The sequence below is a fragment of the Coccidioides immitis genome, assembly GCF_000149335.2.
Source record: "Coccidioides immitis RS genomic scaffold supercont3.1, whole genome shotgun sequence".
NCBI lineage: Eukaryota > Fungi > Ascomycota > Eurotiomycetes > Onygenales > Onygenaceae > Coccidioides > Coccidioides immitis.
Genome location: NW_004504310.1, coordinates 165,531 through 185,194, shown reverse-complemented (window position 1 = coordinate 185,194; position 19,664 = coordinate 165,531). Strand labels below are relative to the sequence as shown.

Here is a 19,664-nt window from a genome sequence, read left to right as displayed (position 1 = left end):
GACAGTAGCACAGGCACCACACAACACCTCAATATCATCTTTGGCATCACACAAGAAAGTGACAAACCCCTGTAGGTGGGGATATGACTTGAGAGAAACTCACTCAGAAGCAGAAGAAGATTTTAAAGCCTCTCTATCAGAATCAGAGGCAGCAAGAAGTTTGGTCTTTCAGCCAGAGAGAACACAAGAAGAAGTATCAAGAACTTTCTGAAGAGAAGAGGAGACTTCTGGGAACTCTGAAGTATAGTAAGCAGGCATGGGGGAAGTTAGGCCAGATAAAAGACATACAGATGTTCTTCTCTACCACAAGACCAGACATGCTTTCAGTAACAATGCATTGGAGAAAGCGACCATTATCTTTTGCACAGACAGGACAAGAATGATTCTTGACATGATCTCAGATATAAACTATCACTATATTTATCTGACACCTCTTTCCAATAGACTTTACATTCAAGAACCTATTATCAACAGAATTGCTTCACCACTCTATCAATGATGGATGCTTAAACTACTGATAGTAGTAGTAGCTTGAGTCAACCCAGAGATATAAAAACAATACAGAAGCAAGGCATGACAGATAAGCATTTCATATACAAGAATTTTAGATTCAGACACAGAATGCATTATGCCTATAACCAGTTACCAATAAGAAACTATCAGCAATAAACAAATAAGAGATTCTCACAATCTGGTAAGGTAGCACAAAAAGTCACACTTGGAATCATCAGAGTGATATAGTCATCTATAAAGTAATCAAACATTTTGTCAGTAAACTCCTTCTTAAGATTAAGCAGGCAAGAGTCCAACTCTTTCAACCATAGCTTCACACTACAAGAATCTTTTGCAACTAATAGCTCTGCTCCTCCCAGAGAGCATGAGAACTCAGCTTCAGAAAGAGCAGCAGCTATTACTTGAGCAATACTTTCACTATTTTTTCCTAATTCTTTGATATGGAACAGGTTCAAGATAGACTTTGAGAGAGCTGGAGGGACACAGATCAAAAGTCTCTCAGTATCAACAGAAGCAGAAAGACTTATCATAGCAGAAACTTTAACAAGATTCTCAACAGAATTCTTAGCAAGAGATTTGCTATTATCTCAGATCTTTTATTTTCTCTTGGATTCTGGCACAGGGGATCCTATAATACCCACATCAGAAAACAACAACAAGAAAGAACCAGATAGAGACTCACCACAGAACTTTGATCTGCAATACTGGAACTTCTACTTGCATCTCTTTATCAAGAAAGTTTTTATTCTTGCAGAAGCTGGTGTTGCATGCAAAGAAGTAAATGGCTGGTCTGTCATAGTGTCTTTTGTTATAGATTTCAATAATTTCTGTTTATTTTCATTAGTGGAGATTCAGAAGAAGAGAGAGACACAATACAGAGTTCATACAGCAACAATTGAAACTTCTACAACCAAGAATAGATATAGAATTACAACAATATACACAACAACAACAACAAACAAAGCAAAAGAAGAGAATGCAATGAGGAAAGAGAAAGAAGAAAGAAAGAAATAAAAAGAGAAAAGATATTGTTGATATCCCACACACATTACCAGACAGATAAAATCCTTCACTAAACAACAGCAACACTCACAATAATACTTATCAATAAGTCTTATCAGCAATCACATGCACATACCAACCCCCTATGAACTTCTTCCTGTCAGAATTATTCTAACACACCTATCACTACTAAGCTATATTTAATAGGCCTTGGAGGACCAAGTCCAATTAGGTAGGGGAGGATGTGGTTCCCTTATATCTATATTGTACTGTATAGTACAATTCCTTCTGTAGTTATGCCCTAGCAGGGCCTACAAACCCCAATAGATCCTGATGTCTTCTGACATTGGCGTACAGTCATGTATATGTAGATAGCCCAGTTCCCTTTTGCCCAGGGAATTCAAGCAATCCAATCCTCAGATCACAGATCTCAGCTGTAGGTATTCCAATGGCTCTTTCTATTAGTTTAATGCTCAGGACTGATTATAGATATCTCTTTCTTGATCAGTCATCTATTAGCACACCTGATTCAGGAAGAAGAAAGTTAAACTCAGACAAAAAGATTATAAAAGAGGTTCATTCTTGCTTGATTGAGCGTAGACTTTGTAGAGCTTTTTGTTGGTGTACAGAGCTACTGAAGACTAGTCTTATCTGCTTGAAGAATTCTTTAGATGTGTACTTTATTATATTATAGTAGGCTTTGATCCAGGGGACCATTATCTTAGCTGCATCTTTCTCTAATTATGAGTTCATGTAAGCTGCTTAATCTTGTTCATTTTCAATAGTATATCTGTTAATTTGTAACTTGTCTTATAGATTTACTTTAAAGCTTGAATACAGGCTCAAGTCTTTTCTGTTAAATTAGATGCAATCAGAAAGCTGGTGATGAGAGTGCTTGATAAAAGTTTTGCTAGTGCTAGCTGGGTTAAAGCCAGTATTGTTCTGGGCAGCTTCTAGCTGCCAGTACAGATTCTTGTTCAACTGGTTGTAGACATGTTGGTAGTCAAAGAACCATGCTGGTGTGTTTCCCTCTATTCCTTTCATTATTTTGTAGCTAGGTTTGGTGTCTGAGAGAGACTCTGGAGGTTCAAATATGAGCATCCAGTTCATGTTTATAGTTCACAGTCCTTATAACTACTGTTGGTATCTTGAGATATGGGTGCAAGACTGGCTCTTCAGCATTGTCTCTTGTGATTCCATTTTTTCTATTTCTCCACTCATAAGCATCTATCTCATATGGTGAATAAGAAAGCAATACATAATGTTATGGGCCTAGCTAAAGTTGCTAGCTAAGACTCTATATATACAAACATATTACTTAGGAAGAGAGAGAAAGGGATGATAGGCAAGCATATGTATAATATATTCACAACATTAGTGCGTGGCGCTAAGCCAAAAGAGAAATAATGTGGAGGTCTTCTACACAGTATGCTATTAAGAGTTTGGCCCAAGAAGGGTAGAGGTTGAACTCTCTACACTTTGCAGATCTTGTGCTTGTGAAGCAGGGATATATGGAAAATGTTATAAGTTTGCAGACCTGGAGACAGCTCCAGTCTGTAAGCTTGTGAGCCTATCTTCTTCACAATTCTACAAGACTCATGCCTTAACAAATTCAATTTTTTGTTAAGCTATGTGGTCTTGATATTGTGAAGATCAAGTGACATCTTGTCTTCCATCTGAAAAGTCTTTATGGTGTACTTCTGATTATAGTACTTCTTCTGGTAGACTTCTGCTTTTGTGAGTGATTTCTTGACCTTCTCACAGAGTAATCTCATTGCCTCCACCTGATTCTTTGAATTCTTGCACACATAGTCATACTTATTAGAGTCCAACAGATTCATTCACAGATTCAATCTATATATTAGCTGAAAAGGTGACTTCTGTGTAGAGACCTGCTGTGAGTTATTGTATGTGAACTCAGTCATTGGCAACCATATCATTTAGTCATCTTGATTATAACTGATATAGCTTTGCAGGTAGTGCTCTAGCATATTATTCAGTCTCTTAGTTTGACCATCAGTTTGCAGGTGGAACACCATGCTCATTACTCTTGTGATCTTCAAGATATGAGTCAAATCACCCTAAAATTCACTTGCAAACAGAGATTTTTGATCTGTTACTATACTTGCAGGTAATCTGTGTAATCTCACTATTTTGTGAACAAAGAGATGGGCCAATTTCTCTAATGTCAGCTTCTTTAGGGTATAGATAAAGTGAGCTATTTTTGTGAGCCAGTCCACTACAACCAGGATACAGTTAAACTGCATCTTCTCAAAATTCAGGCTTACAGAGAGATCTGTAATAACATTCATGCTAATAGATTTTCAAGAGCAATTTGGGATTGATAAGAGTAATAATTCTTCTTGAAGCTTTCTGTAAACTCTTCTTAAGCTCTGGCAGATTCTACAGACTTTGCAACACTTCTTTACCAGTTCTTTCATTCTTGACCAAAAGTATTTGTAAGCTATAAGCTTGTATGTTCTTGCTGTAGCAAAATGCTCTGTAAGAGAAAAATTATGATGATGCCTGATCAGCTCTATTTGCAAGGTCTCATTCTGAGAGATGTACATACAACTATTTTTATAGAGAATGCTCTTCTTTTCTTTCCATATTATGAATTTCTTCATGCTTGCCTTAATACCTTTACAGATCTCAGCTGTATAGTTGTTACTTTGCAGTAGATTTGGCAATAATGTCAACAGATTGAAGCTACTCTTCTTATAAGAATTCTTCTTGTGAACCACATCTTTAATCTTCTAAATCTGCATTGCAATCTTCTTCACTTTGCACATGTCTTTCAAGACAATCTTTGTAAGTAGTTTCTTAGTTACAATCTGAAGCTTTATGAAGATAAGTTATGTATTCTTATCTTCTTTCTTTTCTTTCTGATTGGGAGAAACTTGAGCTGTCAGTTCTAACTTTTCTGTAATTGCTTGTCTCTTCATAAGCATCACTCTTAGTTAGTTCACAGTCTCACAACTCTCTGTTTCATTTAGATCAGTCTTCTTGACATAATCAGGTCTTTACAAGAGTCTATCTGCCAGATTCTTGATTTCTTTCATATGGTTAACTATGAACCAAAAGACTGTCAGTCTTTATATTCAGTGGATCTGTCTTCATGAGAGATCTTGAGCAGTCTGAAAATAGCACAAGCTATCATAATCTGTAAGAACTTGAACTGATGTTCACAAGCCTTTCAACCAGCAGCACCAATATCTAAATGACTTCACAATCACAAGCAGTTCTTGATTATGAATGCTATAGTTCATCTTTGTGGGTTGCATCTTTCACAAATAAAATTCAACTAGAACCCAAATGCCATTCTTTGCTAGTTATAATACAACACCACACATCACAAAGCCAGATGCATCTGTTTCTAATCTCGTCTTTCATTCTATATTAAAATGATGAAGCATAACAGCTTCCACAAATACTTTTTTCAGATCTATAAAGACTTTGTTATCTTCCTCAGTCATGAAAGTATTAATCTCTCTTCTCATCTCTCTTCACATACATCTGCTTAGCTTTGCTTTTCCTTTCTTTAGAAGAGCAGTCAGGCCACAGACTATCTTAGAGAATCTTGAAATAAAGTGTCTGTAAAAGTTCACAAATTCTTAAAAAAGTTGAATTTTTTTCTTACTGGTTAGCTCTGGCCAGTCAAGAATAGTATTCATGGCTCTTCTTCATAAGAACACTCTCTAATGTTATGATATACTTAAGATAGTTAATCTTGCAAGCATTGAACTTGTACTTTACTAGCTTGCAATAAAGATCTACATTCTTAAGTGCCTTAAGTACCAATTTTATATGCTCCTCATGGTCTTTCTCACAAGCTTAGTACACAACCACATCATCAAGATAGACCACTGCAAACACATCTAAATATTTGCTAAGTGTGTTTGTGATATATATTTGGAAGGCTGCTGGTGCATTTGCAAGCTTAAAAAGCACTATCAAGTACTTAAATAGCTTTTGTGGAGTCTGAAATACAGTTTTCCACTTATTCACTTTGTGAATCCTCAATCTATAATAGGTATTCTTGACATCCAACTAAGTGAATATTGCAGCTTCCACAAGCTTATAACACATCTTCAATTAGTAATAGGGGATATCTATTCTTGACCATTTTTGAATTCAGGTTGTGATAGTCCACACACATTCATAGTTCACTGTTTTTCTTGAATATGAACAGAATAGGTGCTTCTGCAGATAACTTGAAAAAGTGGATGAATCTATAAGTTAGAGCACTGCTCAGGTATTCATAAAGAGCCTCTTATTTAGCTTACAAAAATCTGTATATTTTTTTAAATTCTGGCTACTTTTAGTTTTAGTTCTCTAAAACATATCTTGAGATTGTATCACTGCAGCCAGCTCAAACCCACCAGCATCTCATTTTTTATATTCACAATCATCACTTGTTTATAGAATAACTGCCAGTTTCTCTGAGAGTTACAGACTTTAAAGAACATATTCACAATCTCTTCTGTAAGAGTGATATTCTCATGATCTATAGCAGTTTCAATCTCTATAGATATCTTGTGCATCTTTAGTGCTAGCTTTGTAGCTAATCATGAACTAATCATTAAAGATTGACAACCAGACTCTATTAGTGCTGACCAGGTTATACTTCTGTTAGTTGAGCTTCACATGCCTAGAATAATAGGGGGGGAGAGCAAGAAGACTTTTCTTGAACAACTTCATTATATTGATTCTATCTACTTATAGCTTCCTAATTTTCTGTTTGCTATTCTTCTTCTTGAAACAGTCTTTTGCAAGATGCCTCTTTTAATCATACTTAAAGCACTTTTCTTCTTTTTTCAAAGCTTTATAATTCTTGATAAGATCTTTTCCCATCTTCTAAGCAGATCTCTGAGATTGACTTCTCTTATCTGTTTGCAGTCTTGAGTTATTGATCTTCATATCTCTGTAAGCACTTCTAACTGAATTAATAAACTTTATATATAAGACATTCTTTTCAAGAACTGCTATCATACTTGATTGAAGTTGGGTAGTCAGTGCTACTATCTCATTAATATTATCTGGTATTTTCAGCTGTTCATTCAGTTTAGCTTACATGGGTTTATTTAAGTTTTTTATATATAGATTTTTCTTTATTTTTTCAAAGCTTTCAAATTCTTCACTAATTTCTGTTGCAAGCTCAAGAAATTATTGGTGATAGACTTGATCAGTTTTATTCAAACTCTTGTAAAGATTAAAGATTGCTTGTCAAGAGTTTTGTGTGTAATTTGCTAGATCTTCTAGTCTTATATGTAGAAATTTCTTAAGATCATTCTAGTTATTCTTTAATAAGTTGTTTTTGTGATAAATCTCTCAAAGATCTTTTTCAATGTAATTAACTTCTGTAAGAGCATTTATAAGAGTTTTCTCATTATCTAATTTGCTTATGTTGTAAGTGAATTTAATACTGAAGATGAACTGCTAATATTTTGTGTAAAAGCTAGTCTGATAAACCTTTATGTATTGTGATAATCTCAAGACTGACAGATACTTTACAGATGTTGAATTAAAGATAGCTATATTAAGAGATTCACTTTATGAGTGCTTTTGAGTAGTCTGAAGAGTATTTAACTTTTCTTACTATTTTGTTATTTTCTTTAGTAGTTTGATTTTCTCACAAAGTTGTTGAATTTCATCTCTTGATACTAAGATAGACTCTTTTTCTGAGATTGTAATGCTAGTTTTAATTTTGTCTATAATTGAGAGAGTTAAGATAGTTTCAAGGTTTATTACCTTCTTGTGAACTTGAGTTTGTTCTTTGAGTAGAATTTTCTGCTGATGTTTCAGATTTGCGAGCTTCAGAGAATGAGCTTCTTTATGTTGATACTATTGTCAGGCATCACTAAAGAAGGGTGACAAAATGTGAGAATTATATATGTGGATTGGTGTGACAATAAATCTATAGAAGAAATTGTATGTAGAAAAGAGTACACAAGATAAAAGATCTGGTACTGACAATTATGTATAACTTGTAGACAAGATTATTACTGACTCTCAACAAGAGATTTGTGCAGTGGCAGTCTTTTATATGTGCTTGTGAGCACATGACTTAGTGTCTTGCAAGAACACATATACTTCCAACAGCTTGTGAGCTGAGGCTCTGAGCTCTTACAGATATTGTTCATCCATGTAAGAGGTTTGCAGGCGAATTCTTACAGTGTCTGGATGAAATAGAGGCTGAAAAAGCTGATAAAATTGCTCAAATACAAGAGGTAAAGCTTCAACAGAAGCTTTAAAAGAGGCAGACTGCTAGAGATATTAAAGAAAAAGAGATTGAACAGAAGAATGTCTATAGAAAGACTCACAAGCAACAAGAGACTAAAAAAATCAAACATATTATACAAAGAGAGGCACAACATGTTGCTTATAAGGAGAAAAAAGCTTTACAACTAGTAGAGAAGGAAAACCAGGTGGTTGAACATGCTACTAAACACCAGCAGCCAGGTCTTCAAGCATCAGCTTCAAAACACCATTAGAAAAACTCTCCTACTAAAGAGCCTTATTGCAGAAAGCATATATAATCTTTCAAAAAAGAAAGTAAGAGCTCTACAAGCCTTTCTAGCAAGATATTAAACTTCCTAGTCTAGAAATCTACTGTTAAAATTTCTTTGAATTTTTCCCTATCTACCTCTTGAATCTCTTGCTCTGGCTGCAATATTAGACTGTTCACCTGTTTATTTTCCTAGCTACACTAATTTCTATACTTCAAAGAACACACTTATTTAATATTTAATAGCCTTTTAATAATAAAGATCTGGTTGTTGAGATATTTAATAAATTTATTGTGTGGAATATTGGAAGGAATTTGGCTTGTTAAGTGGTTTGGCTTGTTGAGTGGTGAGCTATCTTAATATCTGCTGGCTGTGAATGTGCATCTGTATTGATGCTAGCATTCTCCATATATTCTGCTGAACTTATATTTCTGGAGTGTTATGAATGTAGACCTAGACCAACCAAGCATCAGATAATATCAGATGTTCAGGGGTATTCACATGACCCCAACTCTGAACATATAAGAATCACATAATTTACATGAATTGTGGGAATCTCAGCATTTAGTCTTCTACTTAGAGAATCTTTATATTCTATGCATAATTCCCTTTTATCAGTTGTGGGCATTGTATCTACTTAGCTCTTTCATACCTTTAACTCTGGGAAAATCTACATAATCTATAACAAGTTCTTCTAATATTCTGAACACTTTAATATACAATTGTCTAAGTCAGTCTAATGCTATCAAGACTCACAAGATGAACCACAACAACACTCTATGTTACAGATCTGACAGAGGTAGACATCAATATAAAGAAGATAAACATTGATAAAATACTGGTAGCAGTGAAGTTATTATCAGCAAGATACCAGCACTTAATAAGTGTTGCTTGTTCTGGTAATTCTGCAACTGTTTTTTGTTAGTATTGCAGTTTATCCAGTTCAGTCTGGATAATTGGTCTGAGCTTTGTTTGTAGAAAGGGTACACAAAAGAATTTATCTGATAGACTGTCCAGATCCTGTTCAAGTTCAGCAATGTATGTGAAAAACAAGAGTATGGATTGATTCTCTTGTTAGACAGTATTATAATAATGCTGCATTATGCCTCAATTACAAGTTATCTCAGGTTCAATATTGTTCTTATACTATATCTTGAATATGTTTCATAATGTGAGTAGTTGTTCTTTCTCTATTGTTAACATCTGTCAATGTATCTGGGATTTGTCATGAAAATAACTGGATGCCTAATCAATTCTGACTGCATCTGGTGTCTTTTGTAATGATTTTCTCAGGCAAAACTACTGTCTCATTAAAGCTAACCATAATTTGCACTTGTCAAGTGATTTGCCATGGTAGTAAGATGCTTTTGGAGGCTTCACATTATTGAAATTGTCTGACTTCTTTATTGATTGTGTGCATAAGAGGAACTCTAAAGAGAAACCATCATTTACTATTCTCTGTTTATATTCTATTTGCTTCTGCAGTCTGTGTATCTTGTTTTATTTATATATGTCTGCTAGATTCTTTTGCAGACATGTCTTCTTTTCTTCAAAGATCTTCTCTCTTTAGGTTTTATCTAATATATTGAGAGGTGTATCTCTGTTGCCTATATTATCTGCTGGTGTCTTGCTGGTGGTGGCTTCACTGCTACTAGCATCTTTATTAATGTTCATCTTCTCCACATTAGTGTCTATCTCTGTTGGGTCCACAATGTAGGGTGTTGTTATAGTTTATCTTGTGGATCTTGATGGCATCATATCAACTTAGGCAATTGTATGTTGGAGTATTCAGAATATTAGAAGAACTGGTTATAGATTATATAGATTTTCCCAGAGTTAGAGGTACAAAAGAGCTAAGTAGATACAATGCCTGCAACTGATGAGAGGGAATTGTGCATAGAACATAGAGATTCTCTAACTAGAAGACTGAATACTAGAGTTCCCACAATTCATGTGAATTGTGTGATCCTTATATATTCAGAGTTAGGGTCATGTGAATACCCCTGAACATCCAACATTGTCTGATACTTGATTGATCTAGGTCTACATTTGTAACACTACCAAATACTCTGCTTTGGTTGTAGATTTCAAGATGGATGTCTGGTGCTGTAATCTCCACAATATTGGAGCTTTGTTTATGGTAATAATATAGCCACTGGTGGATTTGTATGCAGGGTCAGCTCCAGCCCAGTCAGAATCCAAGCTGGCTGCTGGTTTCAAGTCTTCAGCATCCATATCTCTTTTGAAGACTATTCCTTTTGATTTTGTGCTCTTGAGGTAGTGTAAGATCTGCTTGAATGCTGTCCAGCTCTCTCTATTGGGCCTGCTGTTGAATGTTGCCAGATAATTGACTGCAAATGCAATATCTGGCCTCATACATGTAACTAGAAACTGTAGAGAGCCCAGGCCTTTCCTGTAATTTGTAGGTGTAGCCTGCTTGTCAACTTCATCTTTGAGAGTCTGATCTGGTGTGAATTTGATGCTTATTTCTTTCTTTATTAGCATTTTGAAAGGTTTACAGTCTTTCATTCCATATTCAGTCAGTAGATCCTCAATATACTGTTCCTAGTTCACAAAAAGATCTCCATTTGGCTGCTTTTAAACCTACATGTCTAGATAACAGTTTTATTCTGTAACCTTCTTGATCTCAAAGTATTTCTGAAGCTTCTTGATGAGCCATTCTATTTTGGCTTTGTTGGGTCCCATTATACAGCAGTTGTTGATGTGTATGGTTAGGTAGATTTGCCTCCTCTTGTGGTAGAGTAAGCCTGTGTCATATGAAGAGATCTGGAATCCTAGAGCTTTCAGATAATCAGTAGCCGCTTGATACCAAAGCCTAGCAGATTGCTTCAATCTGTAGAGTCCCTGGTGTAAGAGCTCTACTAGGTTACCCTGCCTGTGCTTAAATCCAGTAGGTAGGTAAATGTATACATGTTCATTCTCTGAAAGAGTTCCATTTAGAAAGGCTGTCATAAAGTCAAAGACCCTGATCTTCTAGTTCTTGACTGTTGAGATAGCAAAGAAGGCTCTTGTTGTAGGTTCACTAACAACTGCTGCATAGGTCTTCTTGTAGTGAATATCTTCTTGCTGTCTGAATCTGTGTACAACCCAACAGGCTTTGAATCATACTGTGCCATCTGTGTTGTTGAGCTTTCTATCAAATACCCATTTGCTGGAGAGAATCTGTATTTGGGGTTTTTTCTTGACTAGAATTCAGATGTCTTTCTCTTGTAATTTGGAGACTTTAATATCTAGAGCCTCCTTCTAATAAAGCCCCCTCTTCAGAGTGTTTGGCTTTAGTGATGGATTTTGGTATATCTGTACACATACTGAGCACTGGAAGCTTAGCTTTATTTGCCTCTTCTTCTTCTGTAGCATCTGAGAGAATTTCTTGCTCTTTGCCCAGGTATTAGGCTTTAAAGCCTCTAATTCACTGTCTGCAAGCTTCTTCATGATTTCTGGCTTCTTCTTCACAAGGTAAGCTAGTAGCTTGTGTTGCCAGCTGTTCAATGGATCTATATAATCGTACTCCTCTGGAAGTTCAATGTATTTAGCTTTGGTTAGTGAATTTGTAGGGATTTGGTCCAATTTCTTATTGAATATAACATCTTACAAGATCATTATACTGTTTGTTTCTGAGTTCTAAAACCTGTAGGTGTGCATGCCATGATATTTTACAAATTTAATCTTCTTAGACCTAGGTTGGAGCTTTCAGAATTCATTCAAAATCTTTATATAGGTGTCACATCCCCATTTATAGACCCATCTGCAATGGGGTTGGTGACCTGTCCAAGCTTTAAAGAGTGTCAATAGCTTTGTGTTCTTGCATCTGTATAGGGGCACTGAGGTAGGTGATAGATTTACTATTATGAAGACTGTGGCAAGAGCTTCACCCCATAACTTATTGGGTAGTCCTGAGTCTATAAGTATGCTTCTTGTTTGCTTGCCAAGAAGTTGTATTTCTTGTTTGCTTGTTCCATCTTGTTAAGATGTATATGTGCATGTAATCTTTTATTATATACCCTTGCTCCTGTAGAATTTAGCCAGTTATTAGCTCATCAATTTGGAAGCTCCATCAGACAGTATAGTGCCAATCTTTTGTTCAGTAGACACTTTGATTATGTTGATCCAGTTCTTCAGAGTTTCTGGAGCTTCTACCTGCTCCTTCAGGAGATAGATTCACCTGTATTGTGTGGCATCATCTGTTATAAGTAGGAGGTACTTCACTCCACTGTAGCTTGGAGGATTGGAGTCTGTAGATAGAGTACAGCTGTCACCTGTAATATCAATAAAAATTTTAGCTCCAGGCTTTGTAAAGCATGTTCTAGATTTGAATGGATTGCAAGCTTACTTAGCTTTAGCACAGGTTTCACAGAACCCTAGCTTCTTTACTCTCTTTATTTGCATTGCCATTCTTAGATCTCTAGTTAAAATAGCTATATCATGGGCATTGAGATGCCCCCAGTGTTTGTGCTAATTGGCCATTGTATTCTTCTTGATTTCTGGCTTTTTTGCCAGATGATTCAGTGCTGAAAGCACATCATCTTTATTCTCTAGAGTTGCTGTTACATATCAGGGCTCTAGGAGTTTTATAGATACTGGAAATGTGTATGCTAGTAAATTACATGTTCTAGGTGTTTGTAGAACTAGGATGTTATTCTTGTTAAGCATGGCTTTGAAGCTCTATGTTTTATCTGCTGATTCTAATAGAAAGATGTGTTCTTTATTGACATAAAGCTGTTCCACTGTAAAGCCATCTTGTATAAGCTTCCCAAAGCTTATGAGGTTAACCTGGAGGTCAGGCACAATTCTGACCCCCTCAATGCTCAATTCTCTGTTGTCAGTTTGGATACTGGCTGTGCCAAATTCTCTGGTGACTGATTTCAAACTGTTTGCCATAAGCAGTTGTGTTGCATGGCTCTTTGGGTCCATTTGAACTAGATCTATATGTAAGGTTGTGTGGGATCTAGCTCCAAAGTCAAGAACCTATTTGTCTGTGGATTCACGTACTTCTTTCATAGAGAAGGCTGCTTTGTGAACTGAATGAATCTTGTCTGTTGCAACTGTGATTGCTTTCTTGCTTTTGCCTTTAGAGTTTTTCTTAGGCTTGTTAGACTTTAAATTTGTATTCTTGTTAGATTTGCAAAATTTAGTCAAATGGCCAGGTTTGCCACAAATATAGCAGTTCCAGTTCTGCAGTGAGCTCTTCTCTGGATTGAATTTGGAGTTTGTATTCTTGTAAGACTTTTGGGAATCTGAGCTTGTTGCATTTGTATTTGGCTTTGTAGATCTGTCTTTCTTCAGGTCTTTCTTGGAGATTTGATGGAGAATATTCTTCAGTAGGGCTTTCAAATTCTTCTCTGGTAGATTTGTTCTGCTCTGGCATGCCATATCAAATTAGTTCTGTATGAACTCTCTCCATCAGAACATAATATTCATCTTAAAGATATCATGTAGGGTGTGGTCTGGTTGTTTGAATTCTAATCTCTTAAATTCTACACAGATTGCTAGAAATCTCTCTATATAATTTCTTTCTGAGCCAGTAGACTGTAGTGTCATTCTTACTAACTCTGTAAGTAGGCTTTTTCACTGTATCTCAGGTCTCTCTTAGAAGGTTGTTCTTACAACTTTTCAGAGTTTGTAAGCACTAAGACTATCTGATTTCTTGAAGTGCTCTCTGGCTTGTGCAGATATTGTATTGTCAATTAAGCCATATAGCTAATTATTCTGAATATTCCAGTATTATGAAACCTTCAAGTACTCTGGCTGTAGTGAAGTCTCTTGCCATTCCAGAATAACCTTCTCAATATCTACTTGGCAGACTATTTTTAGAATAGCTTTGCTTCATGCTAGATAGTTGCTAGCCCCATAGACTTCTTCACTGTCTTTGTGGTCTTTGTGAATTGGGTGATTGCTCTGCTGATTTATGTATTTGTGTCTATAAGATTGCTAATGTATTCTTCTAGTTTCTTATTGAAGTCTATTTCTCAGTTCTCTTCTTCTTCTTGTTGAGCTTTGTGCTCTAGGTTCTCCTGTATTGTTGCAGGTGTGTTTGTGGTGCTTGCTTGGCCTGATAGGAGGTTCACTTGCTGTGCCAGCTGTTGTACTATCTTCTGTTACTTTTGTATTATCTTCTGTTGATTCAGCATCATTCTGTGCAATATTTGAAATTCACTCTTCTCTCTAGGCTTCTGCTTATTGTTTGATGGGCTGTCTCTGAGCCTACTCGACTGCCTGAGCTTGATTTGAGATATAGAGAGATTTGTTAGAGCCTCTCCATCAGAAGTTTAGTGCTCTGATTTGTCTGTGTGGTTCACTATGGCTTTGATGTTGCCAGGTGCTTGATTTGCTTGCTAGATGTGTTTAGCAGATATTTCACTCACTCTTTAATCACATGCCAGAAAGCTACAAGATTTAACTTACTCTTCAGCTCAGTGCTAGAGAGCTACAAAGATTGCATGTATAGAAGATGCCTATCTCAATATACACTCTTTTTAGAGCTTCTAAAACCTCATTATTCACAAGAATAACCATTCAGAGTATTGATTGTAAGCTTTAATATTCAATTGAGCTGTAAATCAATCTTATATGCTTGCTCTTCAGTACAAAGGGCTATAATCTGATGAAGAACTTGTATGCTTGTTATTCACTAAGCTACCTAAAGAGGAATCTTAGCTAATCTATGTGGGTCACGTGAGCGAGGTGCTGGTTAGATTACCTAACACAAGCCACCCTAAAGCTACTATCTCTGAGCTATATAAACCATCTATAGCTCCTGCATCTTGCTTATCACCTTTGCCACTATTGCTCTTTTCTACACACTCATTCTTTATTACCCGTTTGGTTATTAGTTAAAGAATATGAAGATTTCTTGTTCATGAAACTTGCTACTGTTCCTTATTAGAGCTGCCTGCATTAGTATGGGGCTCTTTAGTACTATTACTTCTTGTGAGCTTAGATGTTCATTAGAACATACCTATCTCTACACTTACTACTTGACCATATTCTTACTATGTTATGGCTTTTCACCTTTCTTGTGCTCTCACCATATCAACCAACTCACTTACCTTGATGAGGCATTCTATTATACCCCATTTGGTGACCAAGCTGAGACCTGAAGATAATAATGCAGTGATTTGGTAACTGTTAAGAAAGAAAAACAAATTCTGAGACACATAAAGCAATACACTATTTCAAGGTAAGATCTTATGGACTAGAAACATAGTACTAATTAGGTTTTTTTATTTAAGAATAAGGTTAGGGAGCTTAGATTTAAATGCCTCTTATTTAGAGCTTGCCTGATAAAGAGGTTTTTGGAAGATATTGACTTATAGACAGAACATACTGTGTGACATGACTAAAGATCAAGAAATCAAGAAATCAGAATCACTGAATCAACTATGGCTGAAGGTACTACAGAATCATATGCAACTATGTCACAGAGTGAGGACAAGAGAATTGTGGTTCATTCTCACATTCCTATGCCTTCCCCTGGCACAGCAAATGCACCTTGGTTTAACAGCAGAGATGCTATTCTGTTTATTGAAAGGTTTTATCAGATGTGCAAGAATCATGGGGTAATTGACTCTAAAAACATTATTGAACAGTTGGCTAGGTACTGTGTTACATGGATTGGAGAATGGATGAAGATCTTAAAAGACTACAAAAAAGATAATTAGGAAGTATTCTCCAAAGAGATTATTCATGAATTTCATGATCAAGACATTACTTACAAGATTCACCACCAGGATTACCTTCAGACAATTAGAAAGAAACTACATGCTTGGGATAGCAACTTTTACACCTATGTGCAAGAATACACTACTATCACCAGTACAGTTCAAGCAAATGGAAGACTTGATGAATTCACTAAGATATCTTGGTTTCTTCAGGGGCTATCTGAGAAGCTCCAGAATAAGATTATTGACAAGGCTAAGCTCAATCTTTCAGACAATATGTCATCTATTGATTTTAGAAAAGTTGTTCAGGTGACTATGGATTTGATCAACTAGTATAAAGAGAATAAGAAGATCTTTAAAGAAGATGAAATGAAACAAAAGAAAATGAAGAAACTTGGTGAGCAATATCAATTAGCTAACAAGTTCTCTACAGTTGAAGCTCCAAAGAAAACAGCTAGTTTTGCAAAGACTGAAGAATCCAAATCAAAAGTCAAAGCCAAGGACTCTGACAGCACCAATATTGAAGCTGCTATTGAAAAGATGACCAACAAGTTCACAAATTTAGCATTGGTCAGGAGAGTATAATCAAATCAGATACAAGAGAATTTCAATCAGTATTATATGCTGCAGAGAGAAGAACCTCCAAAATCTATATCAAATTATCCAACAAATGTGACTGTTAATTCTACAACTGTACAAGAGAATACTCAACTGCCAGTCAACCTCTATTTAGCTCAAAATAGCTCTTCTATGACAGGCTATAGTGGTGCTTGTAGATGAGAAGGAGCTCAAACTGCAGAAATTTCAACACATTCTTCATACTTCTACTGTGGAAAACCTGAATATTGTCAATCTCAGTATTATGAATACCAATCTGATATCAGTAATAAATACTGCCATATTGATGACAAAGAGAACTTACATATGGGATCTAAGAGTCAAAACTATCAAGTTGTCACTTCTAAATCTGGAATCTTGAACATGTATATTGTACAGTCTATGGGAGAGGATGAATGGGTGATTCCAGAGTCACCAAGCTCTAAAAAGAAGACCAATCAGCAAGAAGAGACACCTCTCACAAATTCAACCAGTGTGAAGATTCAAGCAGAATGACTTATATACCTAATATCTGATAGAGAATATGATTCAGATAAGAAATATGAATCATTGAAGGAAAGAACATCAGTTAATATTGAAATAGTTAAAGAAGCTAAGAACAATCAAAGAGCTAAGATTGCAACACTCTATACTCAGTGTACTGGACAATTTATTACTTACCAGGATAATCAGACTAGTGTTGATGACAATGTCATAAAAGATGTTGAATTAATTAATCAGAAGAAGCCTGAAATTCAGAACAAGTCCACAGAGAAACAAAGATCAAGATATTCTGCAACAGATTGCTTATTCTCTCAGATTCATGATTCAAGAGATGCCAATGAATTAATAAGTCAAATTCTCAATGAAAAAGTTGAATTGATAGTCAAGAAGCTTATAGATGTATCACTAAAACTTCATCAAGCATTCTTCAGATCAGGCTGGAATAACAGTACTAGCAAAAGCCATGTAAAGATTGAAGTCTCCAAACCAGTTCAGCCTGACCTAAAGATTAATTCTAGTAAACTTACATTAAAGCTCATGGTGCCAAAATCCAAAACAGTATATGGAATGCATTCATTATATACACCAGTCACTATAAACCAACAAGAATTAATAGTGTTGATTGATACTGGTTCAGAAATCAATTTGTTGTCTTGAAAGTATGCTGAAATGTTGAATCTGATAATGAAAAATAAGCTGTGAGTGATCATGGTTGTTCAAACAGAGAAGTTGCTTCTTTTTACATATTTTGTAATGAAGTGCCTGTTCAAATTGAAGATATTATTACACATACTCTTTTTCTTATATTTGAGAGAGAGAATCAGCAACTTATTCTTGAAAGACCTTGGCAATTTGCTGCCTATTGGGGGTGCAACATCTCAGAAGATGGTGGAGTGAACAGTGCAATTTATAATAAGAAATGAATGTGTTGCCTAGTTTTTGAAGACTTTAAGCCAAACTTGAGCAACATAAGATATATGACTGATAAATCAAATAGTGATCATTTAAATAACTCAACAGGCATTTAATCAGGTAGGTGTCCATGAATACAAGGCCTGAGAAAGATGAAGAAGATGTGATAAATATAATAGATATGAGGATTAATGATAAGAAGGTTGAAGGTCAGGAGATTGAAAAGAATATAGAAGTCAGAAGTGTTAGCAGTATTGTCAGCATAGGTGATTACAGTAATGAAGAGAAATATAATTCCAGTGTTAGTGAATCTAAAAGTATGCTAAGCCTAATTGAATTAACCAGCACACTGGTGAATCAAATGGACCAATCAGAAGAGAAGAATAATTTTGCATAGGGAGTTCAGATTTTCTGATCTCTGCTTTCTGATCCAGACAGTGTCATGGCTCACTGCAAATATTACACACACAATATAAATTTCAGCTTAATTTGAAAACCTATTCTATAAAATGCTTGATCAATTTACACATCCCTGAACAAAAATCATGATTTTATCATGAAGAAATCACATCAGATAGACCTTTTCAATAGTGGATGGGATATTGGGCTACCATCTTCAGAGATCTAGAGAGTGTGCACTGCTTATAAGTGAAAAGCTGATAAGATAAGATTATTAGCACCTGGAAAATCTGATGAAAGCAAGCCAGAAGACCTAGATAATTAGGTGAATATTTGTTTGAATAAGTATTACTCTGAGAAGAAACACATTGTGTTTAATTGTGAATTTGATGACCATATTAGATCTAGAATTGCATCCTTTTTTGTTGGAGAATGGCTAACAAATAAGAGAATTAAGAAGCTCAAAATTGAATTTAAACTGACAAGTCAGAAGAAGGAATTTTTCATATCAGTTCTTTATAAACATGAAGAGGTGTTGGCTTGGTCATTCAAAGACCTATATGGCATTTATTCTAAATGCTTGTCTTCTCAGATCAGACAGAGCCCCATGAGACTTGACAGACTAAGACTTACCAAATTCCTTGTGCTCTATATGATAAGCTAATTAAAATCATTCAGAACAGGTTAGAAGTTAAAACATTAGAGCCTTGCCATGATTCATATACCAATTTCTATTTTCTGGTCACAAAAAAACAGAAAGGTGAATATTGTTTAGTTGATGCAGCACATATGTACAACAAAGTTACTATTCAGAACATTTTTATTTCTTCTAATGTTGATGAATACACTGAAGACTTCAGTGGACTTATTATAGCTAGTCTATGTGACTTATTCTCTGGATACAATAATTTTCCATTAGTCAAAGAAAGCAGAGATATAACAGCTATTGCAACCTCTATTAGACTCTTTAACCATACAATTTTAGTTCAAGAGGCAACAAATTTGCCTGCTCAAGCTCAATGTGGGATAATGAAGATAATACACAAGATTTTTCCAGAGATTGCTCAAGTCTTTATGAATAATCTTGGAGTAAAAGGATTGCATGTCAAAGATGAAACTGAAGTTCTCCCAGAAATAAGAAGATTTATTTATAACTATCTGCAGAACCTGAACTAGGTTCTATAGCTTGTCAAAATCTCTGGAGCCAGGATCTCCAGTGTCAAATCTCAATTTGGCATGTCTGAAGTTAATGTTGTTGGATGAATCTGTAACTATAACAGACAACAACCTGAGAAAGCCAAGATGGCTAAAATTGTGAATTGGCTTACTTCTACAGACATTACAGAATTACAAGAATTTCTAGTGCTTGCTGGATATTTTCAAATACTTATAGAGTACTATAGTTAGATAACCAAATCTTTATATTATCTGCTTCAACAAAATGTTAGATGGACATGGACTGAAGAGCAAAATGATGTCTTTATGCTTTTGAAAGAAAAGTTATGTTCATTCTCTATTGTTCTTCCAATTAATTATGAACAAGATTCTT

At 35.4% G+C, this 19,664-nt stretch overlaps 1 protein-coding gene across 1 annotated transcript; it reads left to right on the top strand.

The window, feature by feature from the left end:
• Nucleotides 1–16,684: 16,684 nt before the first annotated feature.
• On the top strand, nt 16,685–17,461 carry CIMG_12573 (uncharacterized protein; the record flags this gene model as incomplete). The annotated part of the gene is made up of 2 exons (XM_001249242.1): nt 16,685–16,793; nt 16,854–17,461. The coding sequence occupies 2 exons, from the start codon at nt 16,685–16,687 to the stop codon at nt 17,459–17,461; spliced, it is 717 nt and encodes a 238-aa protein (XP_001249243.1).
• Nucleotides 17,462–19,664: the final 2,203 nt, after the last annotated feature.